This window comes from Dendropsophus ebraccatus, chromosome 7 (assembly GCF_027789765.1).
Source record: "Dendropsophus ebraccatus isolate aDenEbr1 chromosome 7, aDenEbr1.pat, whole genome shotgun sequence".
Lineage (NCBI taxonomy): Eukaryota > Metazoa > Chordata > Amphibia > Anura > Hylidae > Dendropsophus > Dendropsophus ebraccatus.
In genome coordinates, this window is record NC_091460.1 from 62,055,052 (window position 1) to 62,079,585 (window position 24,534).

Here is a 24,534-nt window from a genome sequence, read left to right on the forward strand (position 1 = left end):
CACTGGCAGCCTTTTCTCTCTCATGGACCCGGAAGCAAGAGACATCGCTGGACGGCGGACACAGGTGACGGTGAGGCGGACGGCGGGCGAATGGAGTGGCGATCGTCACCGGAGGGATGGTGAGTATGGTGTCTGTGTGTGTCTGTGTTTTTTTTTTTTTGGGGGGGGGGGGGGGGGTCCCGCCGGAGTTGTCCTTTAAGAGAATGGCCTCTCTCAGAAAAGATCATTCCGCATTATCTTTAGCGCCTCAGAGTTCTGATGCGGGCGCATCCGTGTGTGCCTGCATCAGAACTCCCCATAGCACACTATGGAGCATGCGGATCGAGCCGCTCACTCCATAGTGTGCACTGACATGTCAGTTTTGTACGGTGCCGCTAGGGATCCCAGCCGGAGTGTATACTATGGGGGAGATTTATCAAACATGGTGTAAAGTCAAACTGGCTTAGTTGCCCCTAGCAACCAATCAGATTCCACCTTTCATTTTCTAAAGAGTCTGTGAGGAATGAAAGGTGGAATCTGATTGGTTGCTAGGGGCAACTGAGCCAGTTTTACTTTACACCATGTTTAATAAATCTCCCCCTATGTGTATACACTCCAGCCAGGATTCCCTCAGAAGGCAGCACTACGTAAGTTCCGTGGGAATCACTACCGTTGTAACTACGGCCGTGATTTGCACGGAACTTACGTGGTGTGAACATAGCCTGATGCTGCAGTTATACACCCTTCCACATGCTTGCTTCTTTATTCCAACTTACATTTGAAAGGTCTATGAAGTCCAAGAGTTGGGCACTTCAAATCCATCATGCCCAAACCTTTCTTTCCTCTGATATAATCTATTGGGAGAGTTGGCATTAGATAGTCTGCTAGCCTCATCAAAGTCAGAATTAGACCACTTTTGAGAGATAGATAGATAGATATGGACTAGAGATGAGCGAACCGGGTTCGGGTTCGAGTCGATCCAAACCCGAACGTTCGGTATTTGATTAGCTGGGGCTGCTGAACTTTGATAAAGCTCTAAGGTTGTCTGGAAAACATGGATACAGCCAATGGCTATATCCATGATTTCCACATAGCCTTAGGGCTTTATCCAACTTCCGCAGCCACTGCTAATCAAATGCCGAAGGTTCGGATCGACTCGAGCATGCTCGAGGTTCGCTCATCTCTAATATGGACCTTATATCTGTTAGAAATTCCTGCCACAGACAGAGATGGCAGCAGAGAGCACCATGTCAGACTGAAAAAATACACCACTTCCTGCAGGACATACAGCAGCTGATAAGTACTTGAAGTACTGGATGCTTTTAAATATAAGTAAATTACAAATCTAAATAACTTTCTGAAACTAGTTGATTTGAAAAAGAAAAAAAAAAAAGAAAAAACACTATGTTTTACATACAGTGCTATGTTCATATACTGTACGTAGACTTAAAGTGACTGGACCACAGGCCCAGACTGAAGCACTGGAGGCGGGCCGACCCACCCTTAGTGGGAGGAAACTCTAGCCCCTCTATGATAGGGTTCCATTGATTCTAATGGAGTCAAGTCATCGAGGGGCTGGGGTTTCTTCCCACTAAGGGTGGGTCGGCCCGCCTCTAGTGCTTCAGCCTGGGCCTGGTGGTACAGTCACTTTAAGAGCTTTATTCCAGAGTAGGTGAGCACACGGAACATGATAACCCACAGTGTGAAGGGTTTTACATTGAAGGTCTCATTCCTACTAGTGTTCCAAGTTCTTCAAATAAACACAAAGTCATAGACGCCTGCTGTTTGCTCATTCTTAATGCGTGGTTTTCACATGATGGCTTACAAACGTGTCTCCTATATATACTGAAGAAATGGCACAGAGTCACAAGACTATGACTAGATTTGGATATAAACATTTTGTTAGAATAAGAAATGTGAGGTATATTGTCCTCATGTAAGAGAAGGACCTCCTTCTTCCTAATTCCTAATAACAAATAAAACAAAGAGTGTCTGTGAATCTATTATTTCTGTTATCAGCCATTTCAGGCTGACTAGTATTCTTAAATGACATTACCATCAGGGAGTCTACACAAATATATGATCTAGGTAAGGCTTACAAAACTTCAGTTCTCAGAACCATACAGCAAAATTAAAAAGAAAAAGGTATGCTGACGTACCTGTGACCCCCATCCCTGGCTGCCACATCCAAGCAGGGTGTGAATAGAGAGAGGGCTCTACCACCAGCCCTTACATGATTGTACATTATCAGTCAAATGTGACCTGCCATGTAGCTTTATCTGTCATCATCTGTCAACTATACATTTTACTTTCCTATTGATGTTCTTAGGGATTTCAGCCTCCAACAATACTAATCAATAGTGGAGGTGGTAGCATGACAATCTGGTGGAATCACAGTGCTGTTCAATACAATTCTAGCAGGACATTGCCTATTCAGGCGGGAATGTAAATGGGCTGCACTCCACTGTACACTGAAAGGGTGGTCCTCCAAATCCAGCATAAATATAAAGGTCCATGTTGATTTCAATGTGACATTTAATCTGTTGAAATATATACCCAATTTAGTACATTATCAGTAGACGGACACTCACTGGGGGACCAATATGCTCAATACGTATAGTATATATCCATATATTGTATATGTCCATTACCATTTTCAGGGCAAGGCTGGTACTAATACCAATCATCAATAGAAAAATGTCAGCTTGTAGACATCCTCAATTTAAATCAATAAAAGATAAAAAATGTGAGCGCTGCTCATGGTCATGTACTGTCGCATTAGTCTACTTTTGTTGTCATAAAAATGTGTTTAGACCACTACCGTAACTACTATAATAGAAATCTGGTTATTCATATGTCCAAAAGGGGACCCAGTTTAAAGTGCATGTGTTTTAGACTATCTGAAGGCATGATCTTACCTCCCACTTCGAATTACAAAAAAGAAGAAAAAAGCACAATAAGTAGTTTCCCACATGTGTGAGCAGCTCATTCTATTTGAGAACACTCATTTTTGATGTGAAATTGAAGGGTTTGTCGCTTGGGATAGAATTACATAATATTAAATAGCAAGAGGTGCACTGTGCAGGGCTGGGAATTTATTGCCGGATTATAGCACCTGTCGTGGATGTGACTTTTTCAATTATGACAAATTTTACAGTTCGTAAAAGTCATTATTTATTCACAATTTTTTATTTGTGTGTTTTTATAATATTATTCATGGGCCGTTAAGAATATATATATACTGTGTATATATATATATATATATATATATATATATATATATAATTTCAAGGTTATTGTTTAGTATAATTTTTTTTTTTTACTTTGCCACATGGCAGTCTAGGCAATATTTAAACACTGTGCTTTTTTTTCTTTTTAACTTCCATTCCAGGCCATGTGCTAGCCTTCAATAGGACTAATAGCCTCTCTATCTTTTTATATAGCTCTGTGTAGTGCCGTTCCTCTATTATTAGTATTAGAAATGTTTAAGTAAATATCCAATTGGGTGTTATCAATGGGGGGGGGGGGGGTCCAAACACATCTGAGACTATCTTATCAAAACTGTCACTTTCAGACCCCACTCCCCAACTGATAACACCAAGTTGCTTATAAGAAAAGATGTTCCAGAATTGTTCTCTCCTGGGGCATTTACTAGGTTTTACTATAACAGGCAGGCCGGGGAGGCAACAGGTCCTCTTTAAGATGTGGGCCCTATTCCACAGGACAATTATCGTTCGCATAATCCAAATGACTGCTATTACGAAAGACCTGAAATCGTTCACCCATTTACATGGAACGATAATCGTTACTTATTCTCGTTCTTGCAGTCTTCTTGTCATCGCTATTGCGTTTGTCACTACTGCGAATGACCGAACAAAACGATAAAAATAGGTCCAGGTCTTATTAAACTATCAACGATTTCATGTTTGGTCGTTAATCGTTAACTGCTATTCAAACGAACGATTATCATTTTAACGATTTAACGATAGCATAAAACGATAATCGTCCAGTGGAATAGGGCCCTAAGTTTTGTGAGTGTCCTTTTTAAGTTTTTATATTTATAGTTCCTGGCCTCAATATAGTGTTTGGGACATGTCTGCTACATGGGCAGACCACACTACATTAACTTGTTTGCTTTTACAGTCTTAATTGAGCGCCTCAGACGCCTGGTGTTATTATAATGTCCCGGAACTGAACGTATATTAATTTAAAAAGGCAAATACTTTTCCTGTTGTCATTTTAGTAACATCTTTTACTCGTTGGCTGCCACCCCCTTATTCTATTGTTTGTCTGTTTGAGGAGTGGGCAGCGGGCCAGACCAACAGATTGGGCTTTTCAGGTCTCTCCAGGTTCTCTGAGTGCATTGTGAATGCAGTGTGGAAATCCTGAATGAGCGTAATCATAGTAAACGTAACAAGTGGCCAGCAGTGATGTTTTTGCATGCTGGGGAATGGGTGAGCCTATATTCCTTATATATACAGATACACAGAGTCATGAACTTGTATGGAAAGCAGAACAAATTATGTTATACCCATCACAGAACCTACTGTAAGGTTTTGGGGGAGATTTATCAAACATGGTGTAAAGTGAAACTGGCTCAGGTGCCCCTAGCAACCAATCAGATTCCACCTTTCATTACTCACAGACTCTTTGGAAAATGAAAGGTGGAATCTGATTGGTTGCTAGGGGCAACTGGGCCAGTTTCACTTTACACCATGTTTGATAAATCTCCCCCTTGGAGTTTTTGCTGCAGTACATACAAAGACAGAGACACTGTGGCCACTATATTAATATATACTGTACATGTGTTCTGACTTTAATCATCTGTACAGCTTCATTCTTCATTGCTTTCAGTATAAGTATTTACAATGCAATGTAATATGGGGAGTCACTATGTAAGGTTAATAAATCACTGAATGAGCTAACTCGTGGGAACTGTGTTTTATTGATAAGATATGATTATTTTTAGTACTGGGCCTACATTTAACAACCTTTAGGTGATCAAGATAGAGACAGATCAACTGTTTAGGGTAGTGAAAAATAAGTACAAATCTTTATTGCCACTGTATTTCAACATATGCTTCAATTTATGTTATACTATATAATTAGTGTATTGTGGAATTTCATGGAAGTTAAATGCGGAAGTCATTTAGGTTGGTTAATTTGTAAGAGGATGAAAGTTAAAAATACTTTAATTCTCAAATGCACATAAAAAAGTTGTTCTGGAAGTCACTGTCAGATACAGAATTAGCCCTCTAGCTATTAGCTATAAACATGGGCAATACAAAAAGCTAACCAGATCTTCAAGGGTATTCCAGCCAGAAGTATTTGTCACCTTTCCAGCATATATGTGATAAGTAGCGGTCTTCCCGCTGTATCCACCCTCTGCACGGAGGTTTAAGACAGCGGGAATCATTGCCGAGAGTCCGGGTTTGTACTAACCCGAACCTCGGCAGGTTCGGACCATCCCTAAATTAAGTACTATATCGGTGGCTGTCCAACTCCTTGAATTTTGTTAGAAAGAGGTTCCCCATTTTCCTCTAGCCACAAGAGTGCGCTGGGAGGAGCTGGAATGGAGCGGCGTCAGCTGTGTCACCTGCCACTCAATGCAAAGTCTGTGGCACTGTGGAGACTGGTCGATGGCTGTTTGTCTGTGATAGTATGAAGTACTGTTTGTAAAAGGTGCTTATCTCACAACTTCTGCAGCCTTGGAGATAAAACATCATAGAAAACAGAGGTGATATTAGAGAGATAATGATTGTCTTAAGCTGGCCATACATGTTAGAAAATCATCATCAGCACAACTTTTAGCAGGACTGGCTCACTATTTAAAGGGGTTTTCCAGTGAAAATCTTTTTCTTTCAAATCAACAAAAATAGATTTGTAATTTGCTTCTATTTTTCTTCCAGTACTTATCAGCTGCTTTATGCCCTGCAGGAAATGTTGTTTTCTTTTCAGTCTGACACAGTGCTCTCTGCTGACATCTCTGTCTGAGACAGGAACTTTCCAGAGCAGTAGCAAATCCTCATAGAAAATCACTCCTGCTCTGGACAGTTCCTGTCTGGGACAGAGATGTCAGCAGAGAGCACTGTGTCAGACTGAAAAGAAAATAACATTTCTTGCAGGACATACATCAGCCGATAAGTATGGGAAAAGTTTTTAAATAGAAGTAAATTACAAATCTATATATTTTTCTTAAATCAGTTGATTTGAAAGAAAAAGATTTTAGCTGGATAACCCCTTTAATGAGCATGAGGGCCTCCCAACTCCACGCAGCAGATGTCTGGGGAAAAGGGATCAAGCATGTTAGATTTCAGCTTTTTTATCCTTTTGTTCTCAAGAGATCTGCCGCTAGTAGCAAAATCCCATAGCAGCGTTCTTTCCTCTCCTCATTGACAACGCATTGCTCATATATGTGAGTTTTGAGATTGCTCATTCGGCAGACAGGTATTTAATGTGAACAGAGGGACATACATTAGTGATGGGGTGTATGGCCCTCTTCACTGAACTCCCCAGGGCTGCATACAGCTTCTTCAGCCACTGGTAATCAAATGCCGAATGATCGGACTCGAGCATGCATGATTTGCGCTTGTGTCTAGAGGTCCGATTTTCTGTGAAATCTCCTTTTTTCTATGAAACTAATTCTTTATCCTTGCATGGAGAGCTGGTACGCATGATTTTACATTCTTTATCCTGTTTCACATGTGAGTAGCATATTCATGATTTTATGTAATTCCTTTATATAAATGTGGGCATTGTCAATAAGATGTGAACCAACTCCAAGGACACTTAGGGCAGTGGCGAAACATTGTGATTTCTTAAGTTTATTGAATTTAACTGTGGGGTTTTTCATTGAACCACTCAACTACAGTATTAGAGCTTGGCATGTATACCACAGGAAGAGTCATACAGATGCTAGACGGTAGTTTCCTGGTGGTTGAAGGTAGAGACCTATAAATCTGTCTTCGGCCTTAGTTTCTGTGATGTTATAGATATCTGTGTTTGCATGTGGCGATAAAGGAAACAAGTGAGCCTATAGTAAAGGACTATAAAAACTTTTGTTATATGAGTGAAAACATTTGTGGGAATATTTTTAACATAATTGGCATTAAATAGTGAAAAAGTATTATTAACAGGTATAGGTAAATGCAGTCTGGTTATTTATTCTCGGGGACATCTTTTATGACTATTGTATCTCTTAAATTCCAATAAGCTATGAAATGGTATAAAGAAAGACCTTGTAATTTAAAACGACCATCAGCTTTTCTCAACGAAGAGGGTATGATTGTGTTCATCTCTCTTGCACCTTTGGTAATACATGGGGGTTCATTTTGGCTTTAGCGTGGATTGATTTCTTAGCACCATCAGTCTTACCCATTTTTGTTACAAACCCACGGTTGAAAGAGAAGCCCCCAATATAAACAGGGATGCATTTGACCTGTATAATATTTTCCATTATAACAAAACATCTCTGTAAATTACCAGTTAAGGTCTCCATCCTACTGATGATTTCTACAGATTCTATAGGAGTAGGCCAAGGCATACTTTAAAGGGGAACTATCAGCAGGTTAGAATCTAATCTAACCTGCTGATAGCCCCCTCTAGCGTCAGGCACGCTGAGGAGGAATGTATTTTCCTTACCTTCTTCCTCAGCACCTGTCCACTCTGAAGCAATGTTAGGAGCATAGCCTTGTCATCCAGCCCACCCCTTCTAATGCTAATCAAAGGAGGGGGCAGGCATGAAGCGACAGTGCCCCTAGTGGTGCTCCGGAGTGGAGTTTACCCCGACTAACAGTCTGGAACCGGGGCCGAGAAGGAAGGTAAGACAAGGTAAGAATACATTCCTCCTCAGTGTCCCGTGTGCTATAAGGGGCCATTAGCAGGTTAGATTTGTCTAACTTGCTGATAGTTCCCCTTTAAATGCCCATACTGGAAATGTACAGCTATGTACAACTATGTTCACACGTAGTACGAGACCAGCCGTTCCGTGACCCGGCCGGTCTCAGAAAAGATCATCCCGGCCGGTACTCCAGTACCAGCCGAATGATCTCTAGCGCCGCTGAGTTCTAAACTCCCCACTGCACACTATGCCACTGAGTTCTGAACTCTGCACGCTGCTCCATTGTGTGCACTGACAGGGTTTTCTGCGGCCGTTATTCAATGAAAATGCGGCCGCAGAAAACAGACATGTCAGTTTTCTACGGCGCCGCTAGGGATCCCGTCTGGAGTGTATACTATGTGTATACACTCCGTCCGGGATTCCCTCGGCCTGCAGCACAATGTAGGTTCCGTACCAATCACAGCCGTTGCAACAACGGCCGTGATTATTACATAACCTACCTTGTGTGAACATGGCCTTAGGAGTTTGCATCAAGCAATTATTTGGACATTTATTCAGAGCAAAGACAGATAGCTGAAGCTGAAAAGTGGAATGCACTTCATTGTAGGGCTAACATGTTACACAATAAGTTTTGCATTTGTGATGGCAAATGAATATGCTTAAATAGTTGTCATTAAAAAAAAAAAAAAAATGAGACAAAAAGATATTTGTTTAAAATTATTTCATTGATCCCATTGACATATCTGTTTGTGATAAATAAATAGCACATAGTTTTATCAGTTTTCTACATCATGTTACTTTTGCTCTGTTATTAATGTATCATATAAATTACTCATCATGCCCTCCGTAAAATCTTATTTTATGTTCGTAGCAACATTTGGTCATTTAAATATCTTTTTTTGTTCTGCAGCACATTCATCTCCCACTATATCTGTTTCTGGAAGGAGGCAACTTGTGAAAGCAGGAAACACATTCAGGGTTTCCTGTACAGATTCTGCCCCATTGGTATGGTTTCACCAAAAGCTTGGAAATGGCAAGAAGCCGAGACCTGTTTTAAATTCACAACAGCAACTGATAGAAGGTGGAGTCGCCCTCCTAATCTCGAGAACAGAACGCCGACATACTGGAAAATATATTTGTGTCAATAAAGGGGCCGCTTTTTCAGATGAGCAGTCCTTCTATCTCTTTGTTAAAGGTAAGTTCATCTTCTTCTGCAAAGTGCTGTGATTTCTTTTAGCCTCCAAGAAATATACTTGAAATATCTGCATTTCTATGAAATTGGTCCAAGCATTTGTGTGAGGTACAAATCTTACATTAAGATCCCCAAATGGACACTAGGGGGCGTACGCCGGTCTTATATTAGGCCCCGACCCCTTTTCCCCGGCAGGATTAGATGTAGATTGGTAGATTTGGACCATGATGTACACCTGCGAGCAGGCCTAAATCATGATGAGGCATGGGAGGAGACCACACCTTCTCCCTGCCTTTTCTTGGCCCCCCAAGCTCCCTCTGCCCGTCCATCGGGCAAGCGGGGCATACAGCAGGCGTAAGCCAGGGAGAAGTGGCGAATCTGCACCTTCTCCCTGGCGTACGCCTTGGGCGGAGGTTTAATAAATAACCCCCTAGGATTGTATGTTTGAATATGACCATGACAACATCTGTGTGGCCTCCATGTCCTCTAAATTTGCTTATAGAATATTTTCTGTACATACTGTAGCTACTTTACTGATTTATCAAAAAACAAGATTTACAAAACAGTGTCTTTTTTTTCTTTTCAGATCCAAGCAACCCATTCCTTGACATTCCAGGATATTATGACTCGAAAGAAGGTGGAGACATTTCTGGCCTCTGCTTTCTCTCTGATTCAAATGTTACAGATTATTCTATTAAAAAATGCGATAAATCACCCCTGCCCAAAGGTTTTGTCTATGAAAGTGATATCGAGAACGGCATTGCTTTAAAAAACGTACAGACAAATTTCATGGGTTGCTATATGTGTTCTGTGAATCAGGATGGAGTTGTCAGGACCCAACAGTTTAGACTGGTGGTGACTCCAGGTGAGTTAGATACATTGATACCCAATCTCATTTTGCTGTCTTTGTGTCTAGATTTGCTTTTTTTTACTTTATGGTCTTTACTTAAGCTTGTTTTCCAGTGCAGTGCATTGTGGGTTTGACTTTCAATCCTATTAAAGAAGCTGTTGATGTATCACAAATGGATTAGTTTTAGATGCATGATATTAAGCAGTGTAATTTATCCCGAGCTAATAAAATACACAGTATAGTAACTAATACAAGATTTGTAGTCCTAAACTTGTAATAAATAATATTAGCAAAAACTGTATGTATTTTATATTTACATTTGTGTAATATATAAAAAAAATTGTTAGAGTTTGCGGTGTAAAACATCAGACCAATTTCTATATCATGCAATCCCATATAGCAAAGCTGAGCTGTCTTAAGAATGATATGACATTTGTAAGGTAATGTCCTCCTAAAAGTCTCTCCCTAGCCGCCTGCAAAATGACTGAGCTTATAATTGAGGGAATGAAGTCATGATGCTGTGCTTCAGCTGTAGCACCATCGTATCCATTAACACGTGACCCCAGCTACTAATGATCTTAGATTCTTCCCTAGAGTATAGTGTACTCTCTCCCATCCCTAATAATTATATAATGATAAAGGTCTCTTTCTAGGCACAGATACTGGATAACAAAGATTGACGCTAATGGTCGAAAATCAAAAAATGTGCTCTAGGTTACTTCTGTGTGTGGCCACTTCAAGAGGTCATTTAGATTTCACCATATCAATACCTTATTTGTATGCTTTCCTGATATGAGACGCAATCAATTTATATAAAATATCAGAAATGGGTTATTGTATGAAAAACGTGAAAGACAACAGAATATTTTTTAGCTTACATGCATCATTTTTCTTCTTTAGTTCAAAAAAGAAAACCTTTGGTCTCGCTAACAAAATCCAGGTTGGTTGTGAAGGCAGGGGAACCATTCGAGGTGACCTGTGTGGTGAGGGATGTTAACACTGTGGAGGTCAACTGGATAGATGCACCAACCATGGTAAGCAGAGGCTTTGCTTCCTAATGTCTAGGGTAAATCATATGGGAGGTGAATGTGACATTTCCCACAAGATATCAATCACTTTGCCTTTCAACAACATGCCATGCTGTATTTGCAAAATGAAAACACATCTCTGAATAATGGCCTGCAAACAATGCTGAATTATTAAAACGTGGTTGTGCCGCTTACGTATTAATTTGCTGTTTTGGCCACATAAAAGCTTTTGTGATTTGAAAGGCTCCTTTAATGAAGGGAAGGATTGCTCTGTGATGACAGCTGGTGGGTGTCTCGAATTCTCAGTGCACTATAAACACAAGTCTGTAGATCTAGTGGCAGGCGCCCTGGAGTGTCTTTCTGAAAAGTCTGTTTAGAGCCAGCCACTCCGAGCATACATGTCAGAGGAAGGTGGGATTGTCCGCAAATGAATGTCTGTACACATTTCACAAAGCTGCACAATTTTCCTGGAAGAGAGTAGGATCTCCTCCTTCTCGGGGGACATATGCAATACCTTATATGCCCTTCTGATGCTCATGGGAAAAAAAAGAGATTTTTCTTTTCTTCTTTTTTATTTTTTTATAATTCTAAATCCTGTTGTGACATATTGCTCCAGAATCCACCATCATTTTTCAGTGAGAATAAGCTGCTGCCCCACACCTCTCGAGCATGTTGAAATTCAATGCACTTGATCTTTCTTGAACCTCATGCACTTTAAATTGTCAGTCGATCCCACTGAAGTTGACAGGTCCAGCCAACATTTCTCTCATGTATTCATAGAAAGCCTTGAAGTACAAATATAAAGCAGTGTGAACAGGAGAATTTATTTTCTTTAGTTTTATGGCTTTTATTACTATGCCATACTATATAGGAGTGTAATGCAATTGAATAACTAACACTGACACAATTGTTTTAGTGCATTTGATGAAAATGGATACAATAGCCTGGAGTAATAAGCATTCCCACTTTTTTTCCGTGTGTTTATGAGATTGCACACTAAACATACACATGCTAGGGCCACGACCACACAATATCTTTTTTTTTTGGCCGTTTGGTATGCGTTTTTTTTTAGACAACAAAATGTGGCAGTTTTATGCAAATGATGGCCCTAATTTGCATAAAACAGCAAAGTTTAGCAACAAGATGTTGTCTGTCCAAAGAAACGGCTGCCAAGCCATCAAGAAAAGACATTGTGTGGTTGTGGCCTAGCTTATTGCCATTAGAAACAGAACCATAGGGCTTTGAAATTCAACATGCAAGATCCCTTCCTCTAAAAGAACGCATGGACCCCGTCTCCAGGAACAGGGTCCTGAGTCTCCTGTCGGAATGGTGTATTCACATTAGAAGGTTTAAATGTAGTACACGTCTCGGCTATCTCCGACAACTCCCTTAAAGAATAGTATGACTACTGCTGGATTCCAATAAGAGATTGAGGACCTCATTCTCAAGAATTCCCAGCTGGACATCCAGTGATCATACACTGTTGGTAGAGAAGTCTTAGTAGTGGGACAACTCTTTAAGACAAGAGCCTAAATTTATGGTAGACACAAGTGACACCGAATATAGGCGACTAAACATACAGGTAGCGGCTCCTTGCCCAAGGTCCTATAACAGCTGCACTGGCTGTAGGTGTTATGTCCACTCTGAAGCATTGATACTCCCTTCTCTGCATTTATCCAGCTTGTCTGAGAAGTTCTTATAGCCGCTTAGCCCTGGGCATTTCAAGAAAAACAAGTAAGCATGCTACCCATATACTTGTTGCTATGGACGTCTCCGTTTACAGCATCGTAGCAACAGTGTTCATGAAAGGTTGTACAATTGAATATTCTGTGAGATCTCCATTCCATTGTCCTGGCAGACTATCACTCTTCACCTAATTTATTCTGCCCTAGGGTCATCACCGCATTGTGTGCAAATACAGTGGGAGGGTCACCGATGTCTCAGGGTTTTAGTGTCACGGTTGATGTTCAGAGCTCACGTATGCTGTCAGCTGTCTACAATGACATTTTGTGACAAACCAGCCCTACATATGCACAGCAATAAAACCCTTTTTTTTTTTTAGAAAAATTTACCTTGAAATGCAAAAAAGTAACAAGAAAAATATAGATTCTTGAGCTGCTGTCTCTCCTACTGATATTGTATGGACGTCCCCCAGCTTTCCAAGACTTCTTAAGGGTAGTTTAGGAGATACTTATAGTTGTTTCACTACTTGCGCTATACTGTTAATCCACAGTGTATAAACAGTTTCTGTGCATATAAGCTGCTCTTAATGCTATGGATTTGAAGCTGAGGATTTCATACTGGGTTTTATGATTGAAAGAAAAATTCAAATTTCCTTGCTTGAAATCCACAGCCTATATGCTACAAGTGAACATACCCTTAAAGAAGCCTTTAATACATTTCCAGTAAACAGCTAAAAATGTCTGATAAACACAGGTGACTGGATTTATTTTTGAACCATAGGCTGGACTATACGGGAAGTTGTCTCCCGTTTGTGATGTCAGTGTATTGTTTGTGTAGGAGCTCAGTGTAAACATGGTGGATGTGTGAAAACAAGGCTAGGGGGCAGCTTCCCTGTGGTCTCTTGCAAGTAGCAAAAAAGCAAGCAAGCTTTACAAAGTGTAATATACATAGAGAGACATCATTTGTCATAATGGCTTTATAGTGTACACAAGCTCCACCATTACCTCCCACCATCCTCACCAATTCTTAGCATTCTTTTCCATTGACATGACAAAAAGAAATAAAGCTGTTTTTGTGGAATCTCCGAGCCCCCCTTCCTTCCTTCCTCTCTTCTTGTAGTCCCTGCACATCATCCTCCGCTTCCTATCTGTCATTTCATTATGTTTCTTTTGTCGCACATAGAGATATAGTCAGCCGCTGTTCTGCCATTAGCATATTTTAATGAAGCTGGAAAGGTGAATTTCCAATCAGGGACGTCACCAGAATAGAGCATCCCAGCGCTCACCATTTGAATTGTTATTTTATCCATTCATATGCCATTACTCTCCCCTAAAATAGACAGGTTGACAGGTCGTAACTTTGGATTCCTTGACATGGAAGAGTGGTAATTAAATGAAATTGGGCTAATATCTCATTTATTTAGTAATTTTTTTTTACAGACAACCACTACAAAGAGCAAGTACCTATCCGATACAGTGTTTGAACGGAACAACACGCTAAGCAGCCGTGCAGTTCAGCTTAATGATTCTGGAATATACACCTGTCAAGCAAGGAACAGTGTTGGCACTGAGAATGCCACGTTCATATTAGATGTTCTTGGTAAGTGGCAGCTTAGCATCACAGCTAAAAATAAAGTTTAACTGTATTGTTAAGAGTATTTTATTAACAGAGACTAAAAGTGCGACTAATATGGTGTGACAGCTACCAAGCTGAAGGGCATCAGCAGTCTGGCCTTGAGTTAGGAAAGCCTGGTTGCTATGGATACAGTGTCTGACAATTACAGCTAGGTCTTTGAGTAGTGTATCCCAGCAAACAACCTGTCTTAGCACTTTTGCTCAAGTCTAGGTTTGCAGTAGCAAGTTAGCGTTATTCCCATTCAGTGCCCAATACATGTGGGTCCCACTTCTAGGACCATCCCTTATGGAGACAACGTGGGTTAGGAGATCTCTGTTCATCAATTCCTGGCCATTGTGTTCTTAATGGAAATTTTAATAAAAAGATGGCCGTGCTACCTCTTCATAGAAGTTTTTGATATGTAGAGATCATGATATTTTTTTTTCTATTCATGACAGTAGCAGACTGGTCTTTTTTTTTTGTCTATGTACATAAATCTATCACTGCTGAAATGTATGTGGTTTGCTGACCTACATTCCTATATTTAAGCAGTACTTTAATGTGTCCTGTTTGTTTTATTTTTGCTTTTTATGCGAAGACCAATGCAAAGATCTGCATTAAGATACCAGGAGACCACTTGCTATTTTCATGTTCACATCTTGATGTATTGTACACACCATACAGCACCACTGCCGTTCTGATGGCTCCTGGTCCCTGGTGCTCTCTGCTTCTTTTTGCTTCCGTTGACAGACAAAACCTGCAGGAACTGCCCACTTGGTCAAGCATTGGCTGAAATGGTGAACAATCTCAACTAGTGATTGACTGAGGAGGCATTTCCTACAAGGTCGTTATGTCAGAAAGAAGAGGAAACCATCCGGTACCAGGAGCCATCAGACTGGTTGTGGCAGGTGATTGGGGCCAACGAGTACGCTTCCTTTTTTATTTATGCAGCACCTGGGGACCTTAAAAAGATCTAATCTAAACCCCTCTTACTCTTATATCACACTAATTTTAGCCCAATTATTCTATTTGTGAACAGAAACTGGATACATCAGTCTGACTGTGATGGACAATACCACATTTGACGTGTGTGTAAATGCTGGCGAGAACATCATATTGCAGGTTTACATTGATGCATATCCTCGACCAGATGAAGAGCTGTGGACCTTTATGAACGAGAGTGTGCTCAACACTTCCGACCATTTTGTTCAGTGGCGAGATGAAGGCAACAATAGGTATGACAGTAACAATTGTGTGAGCTACTGGTAATCTTTATGGTATATCTTAGTGTTAAATTAACATTTACACTGAAATAACACAATGTATAAACTATGCTGTATACAATGTTTATATAACTATATGGCCACAACCACACAACGTCTATCTTTGGCTGTTTGACGGCAGTTTTTTGAACATCCACCACTTCGCGCTCAACGGCTGTTATTTGTGGAACTGTGGCCATTGTTTTGAAATAACGTACGTTATTTGAGTGCGACATGGTACCTGTACAAAAAAACGTCCAAAAAGGACGTTGTGTGGTCGGGGCCATATGTGTAAATGACTACATATGTTACCATTATCTATAGGTAAATATACTTCTCTACCCCTGATAGGTATGTTAGTGAGCTACATCTGATCCGTCTCAAAGGGAATGAAAGGGGAATCTATACATTTTATGCTTCGAATTCCGATGCCAATGCGTCCGTCAGCTTCAACATATCAGTGAAGAGTGAGTGTAAACTTTCACATGGTTACAATGTAAAATAATTTGTGAAGATTTTTTGTTAATGCCCCTGGTTTCTTTTGTATTCCTCCAGCAAAACCAGAAATCCTAATAGTTGAGAGACTTAGTAAGGACATGCTGCAGTGTGTGGCGACGGGATTTCCTGTGCCTTCTATTGACTGGTTATTCTGTCCGGGATCTGAATCCAGGTAACAGACACTATGCAAAACTCTTAGATAACTAATAGATAAATATAATTCTTTTTGTAAATGAACCTGAAATCTCCTCAGGACCAATTCTAATGAAGGAACTCAAGTTTCTTAAATCTTAGACTATTTGGTATTGTGTGCGCACGCTGATTGACAGGCAGCCGATGTTTTCATGCATTATTGACATAGGATCTATTTAAGTATTACACCGAGACATTAGCACAATTACTAAAGTGTCATTCAACCCTATGGGAGTGACACAATAATCTGCTTTGTGAGCAACTCACTTTATGTAACAATATCAACACAGTCGACTCAATTTCATTTCTGTATTTTATTACTGCAGTTCCTGTAGCTATATCTGTACTTTCCATTTGCTTTTAGTGCTGATGCTTCAGAAGAAAACAAGTATAATGTGACTTTGTTATTGCAGGTGCATAGATTCTCCAACAATATTACCAATTGATACAAAACAGAGCATGGAAAACTCCTCTCTTGGGCGTACGGTTGTAGAAAGCATCATTGACGTGAGTTCTATTAAGGAAAAGAATGGCTCCGTACACTGCATCGCATACAATGATGTGGAGAGAATAACCTCCATTTACAGTTTTGCCATTACAGGTAAATAAAAATGTTACCTTTTCTTTGCTAATTTTTTATGTTATTCAGTGGGGCGACATTGATAAGCCTGATGGATTCCACCCATAGTGGTGCTCATTGGGACATTAGCCCCTGTTTAGATTAAACATTGATATAATTTTTTCCTTTATTTTTGTTTCCTTTCTATTTTTTCTCTTTGTTTCTCTGAAGATGGGAATTCCCTGTTTAACCCCTTACTGATCGGATTTATAGTAGCAGCCGCTGTCCTGTGCGTCGCCATGGTGGTCCTCATGTACAAATACTTGCAGGTATGGCAGACACTTGTGTTCTGCTCTTACTGGTGTTTTATGTTAATCTATATTCCTTTTACTTAGCTTATGTTGTTTTTTTCTTACCACAGAAACCAAAGTATGAAATTCAGTGGAAGGTTGTAGAAGAAATCAATGGAAATAACTATGTGTATATTGATCCGACACAACTTCCTTATGACAATAAGTGGGAGTTCCCTAGGGACAGGCTGTGCTTTGGTTAGTGCATTGGATTATTTCACTACTTTATACAATACTATATATCACAAGAAGTTAGATTCCTACAGATTATGGCCTCGTGCATATATAAACAATACATTATACAGATGCGTAATGCATTGTTCATAGATATAGAGCTAAACTGTACATCTGTATGCCTCCAATTTCACATGGAAACACACACAGATCTTTTTCATGGAGACGGATTCCCTTTAAGTTATATAACTGTTATATTCTACGTCATATATAAAACATTATGGGGGAGATTTATCAAACATGGTGTAAAGTGGAACTGGCTCAGTTGCCCCTTGCAACCAATCAGATTTCACCTTTCATTCCTCACAGACTCTTTGGGAAATGAAAGGTGGGATCTGATTGGTTGTTAGGGGCAACTAAGACAATACTACTTTACACCAGTTTGATAAATCTCCCCCTGTGTTATACAGAGATTGGTGTCTTTCTGTACTGATCTGCAAAGCATTCTCTATCCCATAAATAGTTATTAACTTTAAATCTTAGGATGATCCTTTTACTCTATCAGCTAGTGCAGGTTAATATTGGTGTGGACTATAGCAGCCTTCAGATATGTTATGCTATAATGTCATGGATGCAGACTATATCCCTATAGTCCGACTGCAGGACTATGTTTCATTATATCCCAAACTACTATAGTAACTGTATTAACATTTCATTGTATTTCCTTATAGGTAAGATTCTGGGTGCTGGCGCTTTTGGTAAAGTGGTTGAAGCAACGGCATACGGCTTATTGAAGGAAGACAACGCCATCACGGTTGCTGTCAAAATGCTGAAACGTGAGTATCACTCTTGACTGGTTTTATTATTGATAACCAATGACACTGTATAGCTGATACTGAATAAAATGTTTCTGTTTGCAGCAAGTGCCCATTCAACAGAAAGGGAAGCCCTGATGTCTGAGCTGAAGGTCTTGAGCTATCTTGGCCATCACAAAAACATAGTAAATCTTCTAGGAGCCTGCACTGTGGGAGGTAAATAAATGCAAGTCTTCTGAAGTTAATATCTTCCACTGGTTTCTATAAATAAGACGCACACTCTTCCTGTAGTCTATACCAGCTTATCGGGCAGTAGGGATCATGTGACACCTCGTCATACATTGTTCCAGCAAATACAATGGTGTCATGTGTTATGGGAGTCCTGTTACCACTAAGTGACTTACTAAAGAGAAGGAGCCTACCACATATATCTATTAGGTAGTATTCCAAATGCCCATTGCTGTACTATGAACACCTCTATACTTTTATAGTTTACATGTAAAGCAATGTCAGTGTCACTAGTGCTTGGCTTCCTGTATGATGAAATACATTGTATCAAGTTTTTATTACATCAACATTATACATAACCAGGGACTTGACAACAACTGAGGAAGTTGGAAACACAAACAGTATGTGTCGCACGCACTAAATCTTTGTAGGGGATTACAACAGGATCATGTTATAAATTATTCTGTATTTTGTTTTTACATCATTTTTTAAGGATTACTAGGTTGTGACTAAGGCATGCTTATAATACGTAGGCCACCTGGTTGCCTAAGGGGTTAATGATAATCGCTTAATTGCGAGCGCAGCTTAAGACTCAACGTGTGACTAAGCCTTTATGGAGCCGGCGAGGACTGTAGAGCTGTTAATGTGGACTTGTGTTGTATGTGGAGGACAGTAAATGCATTATCAATCATCCATCATCAGACAGAAAAGCATCATCTATTCAGTGGAGTCCGGGCAGGGATACACTTTAATTTGTTGTCTCTTTCAGTCAGATTACATGCTAAATAAACATATGCATAAAGGGCAACTCCAACATACTCCTCTACCCCATAGAGAGAAAGAAAGACATAAATTCTAATAAAGTATTACTATTCTGTTTTTAGGAGATTTATGAAAATATAAAAGACAAACTGTCATTGTTACCCATATCAACCAATCACAGTGCAGCTTTCATTTCATACTCGGATGTTGAGAAATGATAGCTGCAATGGGGTTATTGGTAACAAAGTTTCCTTTGTCAGAAGTCTGCTCTATGTATTTTGAGAGACACAACGCATAGTTCTGGGATTTAGGTTCTCATTGGAATCAAACTATAGATTGAATGTAGTCACTGTTAGACAAGCCTTAGAGGACTGGTTTGTTTTTAGTGGAGGAGAACTGTCTATTTTCCTGCTCAATTTCTAGTAAGGTGGAGCCGCTGGTATATGATTGACACCTCATAAAAGTTAATTATGGGAAATGCCCCTTTAAATAAAATAAATTGTTTCTGGAAGCATCTACATGTCAGGTCATGCATTTTTGTTGATTTTATTTGCAGAGAACAGGGTATACATTATGTTCATTATAAATACGGTGTTTCTGCTGAAGCATCTGTGCACTTTTTCTGGTGTGCCAGAAAAAACTAGGTGAAACTTAAAGGGGTACTCCAGCGATTTTTTTTTTCTTTCTTTTAAATAAACTGGTGCCAGAGATTTGTAATTTACTTCTATTAAAAAATCTCCAGCCTTCCAGTACTTATCAGCTGCTAAATGTCCTTCAGGAAGTGGTGTATTCTTTCCAGTCTGGAGAGCAGGAAAGGTTTTCTATGGGGATATGTTACTGCTCTGGACAGTTCCAGAGGTGGCAGCAGAGAGAACTGTGTCAGGCTGGAAAGACTACACCACTTCCTGTAGGATATACTGCAGCTGATAAGTACTGGAAGACTAGAGATTTTTTAATAGAAGTAATTTACAAACCTCTGGCACTTTCTGACACCAGTTGATTTGCATGATTTATTTATTTATTTTTCATTTTAAGAGTCACATTCCATGTCTTTTATTTATCAAGCTTTTCGTTGAATTTTTAAGTGTCAGAATATAAGTCCATGTCTTAGCTGGCATGCTTGTTTAAACTGCTGCACTATTATGATAAATATTACTAGGCACAAAAGGTCAGCACAATAATATGCAGAATAAGGGAGTTAAGATTTCGTGTGTCCAAAAAAACTTGTAGAAAGTAAAATTTGCATCTGGGTAACTGTAAGGACAGAACCTTAGGTGGCATTATATAATCTAGTGCAGTGACCCGGCAGGTTGTTTTTAGAGCATTGGCAGGCTGTTTAAGTGGATCACTTCTTCAAATAGAAGCATGTTATGTGGCTCTCCAGCTGCATTCTAGTGCACGCTATAATTTGCATTCTTTAGCAATGAGTCAGTTCACTACTAAGAAGAAGCTACTGAAATCCAGTGCTGAACCTGTAATGATTGGTTCAAACATCCTAGATGCATATAACATGATCCTTTACCTTTGCCAAACTCATCTTTGAATTTCTTCTTAAAGTTGATTTCTAAGGGGTATCTGTCATGTTCATTCCTCTACTGACACAGACAAGGGAGAGAGAAAAAAGCCAGGCAGCAGCGCCTCGTGTGATACCGTACAAACAAGTCAGTTAAAAATGCAAGGTGCTGATGGGGTGCTCACCTTCAAGCCCCTTGGGCTTTATGCATATCACCCAAATGGGTACCAGGTCTTCAGAAGATGCCAGGATATGGCGCTTCGGTGGAGAGTGCAGGGCTGCAGGCCAACTAGGATAGCCCAAACGGGATGCTCCCAAGTGGGGGCCCGTGGGAATAAGGCTAGTCTAGGTACAAAAATGGTGCGTGGCTAATCCATAAATGTTAGCGCTGCCCAAAAGACTCCAAATAGAGGCTGAATAAAGTAAAAATATTTATTAAAAGTGCACAATATTTACGCGATTCGAGGAACAGAGGTCCTCTTCATCAGAATGACACAGAGCAGTCATAGTTATGGTTTTCTTTATCTATGCATGCTTTAATTGAGTAGTAAAATATTACTTATAACTTCATAGTGAAGAAGAACCCTTGTAGCAAATACATTCTTCATAAGAGTCTAATGAGAAGTTAATCTAATTTGTGCATTGAGCCATCATTTGCAGCCTGGGACATCTTTCTAGCTTAGTTCCATAGAATATAATGAGAAATAACATATCACATATCATACTGTGATACCATACTGGCCACGGCAAGGCCCATCTACATAGTGTTCAGATCATGTGACCTGAGAATAATATTATTATTCCATAGATGTGCTTCTATTGTCATTAAATAGACTTTACATTTATTTCCCAGGTCCCACTCTTGTCATTACGGAATATTGTTGCTATGGGGATCTTCTAAATTATCTACGAAGAAAACGCGATTCCTTCATCTGCCAAAAGTTTGACGATCATTCAGAAAATGCCCTTTACAAGAACCTCCTTAACTCCAGGGAACATGTTTGGTGAGTTAAGTATTTTATGTCTTATGGTGCAGCAACCTTATAACCAATGTGTGTTAAGTTACCAGCAGGATCTCTTGAGGTCCAGTTCACCAGTCAAAGTTTGGAAATAACACAGAATGCTGAAAAGCAGATCAAATCTTTGATTACAGAAAGTGGTGATACTTTATCACTTCCATAGTACATTCCATTAAGATCTTCTAAGAACCTGTCACAATGAAAATTCAGTCCAGTCTGCAGGCAGCGTGGTATAGAACAGAGGGAGATGAGCAGACTTATATACAGTTTTTTGGGGAAAAATTTCAATATAACTTGTCATTTATGTAAATCTCTGCTCGTTCTGGGCTAAGTAGTCAAAGAGGCAGTCCGGCTCATTGACAAATATCTGTGTTTAATTGTGCATATAAATAGCTGTCAGTCACTGAGTAGAACCGGCCAGAATAAGCACAAATCTATATATCAACCTGTTCAGTAACATCATGTCTTCAGATTGAACTGCGTTTTCAGTGTGAGGTCCCCTTTACATACATTTAAAGGTTGTCCGAAAATGAACCTATTTCTTAATAAATATGTATAGGTAAATAAAGGTATCCCTATTCCCCCTCTAATAATTTAGGGTGTCACATCGTGGTTCTGGATGACCTTGTAGTGACACCACAAAAATACATCACAGTTGCCCTAATGCTAATTCTGGGGCTTTTATCTGTAAGACCTGGGGCATGTTGGGTAGTGCTATGGTTTAGCATATTAACCTTAAAATTTAAGACTTTTACACAGCAAATTACATGACTCACTTTACCACAGTGAGTAATTGTGCCAATGTAGACAAGGAAATTAGGCCTCAATAAGGCTGGGTTCACACTGCATTTTTGCAGTCCGTTTTTTTCATGCGCTTTTTGTAAAAACGGATGAAAAACGGATTGCAAAAACGGATGCATTTGTGTGCATCCATTTTGATCCGTTTTTCCATTGATTTCCATCATAAAAAAAACGGATCCTTTTTTTTTTTACGGACAAAAATACGTTGCTGACACTATTTTCTTTGTCCGTTAAAAAAACGGATCCGTTATGCTAAAAATGCAGTGTGAACCCAGCCTATGTCTAAATATAAAATGAAACTCAGTATTCATTCGTGTGCAATGTTACATTTATATCACCTCCTATAGGAGCAGACGTCTTAATCCGTGTTCTCCTTGACCTGTGAACAGTATTTGTGCAAGGTCTCGTTTCATGTAAACCGCAGTGCCTTACAATTTCCCTGGAGAATGATCTATTGTTCATCACTTGCTGTCTCTTTCTCCTGACACAATGTAATGGGTATAGCGTCTGCTCCTAACATGTAATCACTTTAAGATATGGCGATTGACCTGATGTTTCTATTTTGTGTCAATAAACCAGCATATGGCTTGGAAGGAGATTGTTGTAGTTTGTGCAGGTGGGTTTCAAGGGGGAAAAAAGTGGATGAATAAAATGATAAGCATTTCTTTTTTTAATGCACCCTACAAGTTTTGTTGCCACCGGTGGACTCGTCTTCAGTGATTATACGTACATCCTGTGCCGCGGTTCCTAAAGAACGTGGATGTCAGGAGATGTTATGCTTGTTCTCCTGCCAAGTTAAACATTGATATCCTTGTCTTTGTTCTTGGATCCTTCATTCGAGGAGCTGTAAATAGTGGTGATGTTTTTCAAAAACAAACCTTCCCCTTGTTTTACAGTGACGGATTGAGTGAGTACATGGATATGAAGCCAGGAGTGTCCTATGTGGTGCCAACCAAGGCAGACAAAAGAAAATCAGGTGAGTGGAAATTTCATTCCCCAGTAGATGACTCTGCCATCAATTACATATTTGTCTGTTGCAATGAATACCATTTTAAATTAAAGGGGTTATTCAGCGAAAATCTTTTTTTTTCAAATCAGAAAGTTATATTGATTTGTAATTTACTTCTAGTTAAAAATCCTCATTTTTTCTTACACTTATCAGCTGCCGTATGTCCTGCAGGAAGTGCTGTTTTTTTTCAGTATGACACAGTGCTCTTTGCTGCCATCTTTGTCCGAGACAGGAACTGTCCAGAGCAGAAGCAAATTCCCAATTAAAACCTCTCCTGCTCTGGACAGGATCTCTTTTGGACAGAAATATCAGCAGAGAGCAATGTTTCAGACTGAAAAGAATGCACCACGTCCAGCAGGACATTCAGCAGCTGATAAGGATGGAAAGACTTGAGATTTTTAAAAGAAGTAAAATACAAATCTATATAACTTTCTGAAATCAGTTGATTTGAAAGAAAAAGATTTTCGCTGGACAACCCCTTTAAGTTTGTCTGAAAACCCGTACTTCTTCAAACCACACATTTTTTGTTTAAAATTCACATAGTTTTATTGCTCTAGTGAGGCATTTGTTTGCTTGCGTAGAAAAAAAAAGTGGTCATTGCTCAGAACCATGATATGCTTGTTAGAATTTTCTGTCTAACGCTCTGTAAACGGTTTATCTTGAATAGGTTCCTATGTTGATCAGGATGTCACCATCGCAATGCCTGAAGAGGATGATTTAGCCTTAGATACAGAAGATCTGATTAGCTTTTCATATCAGGTTGCACAGGGCATGAACTTCCTGGCGTCTAAAAATGTGAGTTAATACACAGATGCTCACACACATTTGTACTTGACAGACATGCGAGGCTAAGATACAGTTACTGATCTACTGACGTGAGCATGGTTCCATTCAACAGGGGCAATGCTACAGCAGTCATGACATTGTGTATTCTCAGAAGTTGTGTTAAAAAAAGTCATTGGTATTTCAGGCTACTGTTAGAAAGCCTGCAATGTATTCATGTTGTTCTCTCTGTTTTATTAATTGACATGAAAACTTAGTTTTGAAAAATATTTTCCCAACTTTTGACTTTTTCTGATAAAAAAAAATCAAACATTTCTACAGGATCCCTTAAAGTGAATGTACCATCAGTACATTAGCTTTAAGCTTTGCACATGGATAAAGCA

The 24,534-nt window shown here is 39.6% G+C and overlaps 1 protein-coding gene across 2 annotated transcripts in view; it reads left to right on the forward strand.

Annotated features, from left to right (window-relative positions):
• Window positions 1–24,534, forward strand: part of KIT (KIT proto-oncogene, receptor tyrosine kinase) — a 45,334-nt gene that overhangs the window by 14,351 nt on the left and 6,449 nt on the right. For both annotated transcript variants that reach the window (XM_069977630.1, XM_069977629.1), the window contains exons 2-16: window positions 8,730–9,014; window positions 9,598–9,876; window positions 10,762–10,895; window positions 14,012–14,171; window positions 15,226–15,421; window positions 15,800–15,915; window positions 16,004–16,118; window positions 16,552–16,739; window positions 16,929–17,026; window positions 17,119–17,245; window positions 17,953–18,057; window positions 18,142–18,252; window positions 21,393–21,543; window positions 23,256–23,335; window positions 24,036–24,163. In XM_069977630.1, the coding sequence (XP_069833731.1) occupies window positions 8,730–9,014; window positions 9,598–9,876; window positions 10,762–10,895; window positions 14,012–14,171; window positions 15,226–15,421; window positions 15,800–15,915; window positions 16,004–16,118; window positions 16,552–16,739; window positions 16,929–17,026; window positions 17,119–17,245; window positions 17,953–18,057; window positions 18,142–18,252; window positions 21,393–21,543; window positions 23,256–23,335; window positions 24,036–24,163 (2,273 nt within the window). The remainder of the gene's footprint in view (window positions 1–8,729; window positions 9,015–9,597; window positions 9,877–10,761; window positions 10,896–14,011; window positions 14,172–15,225; window positions 15,422–15,799; window positions 15,916–16,003; window positions 16,119–16,551; window positions 16,740–16,928; window positions 17,027–17,118; window positions 17,246–17,952; window positions 18,058–18,141; window positions 18,253–21,392; window positions 21,544–23,255; window positions 23,336–24,035; window positions 24,164–24,534) is intronic.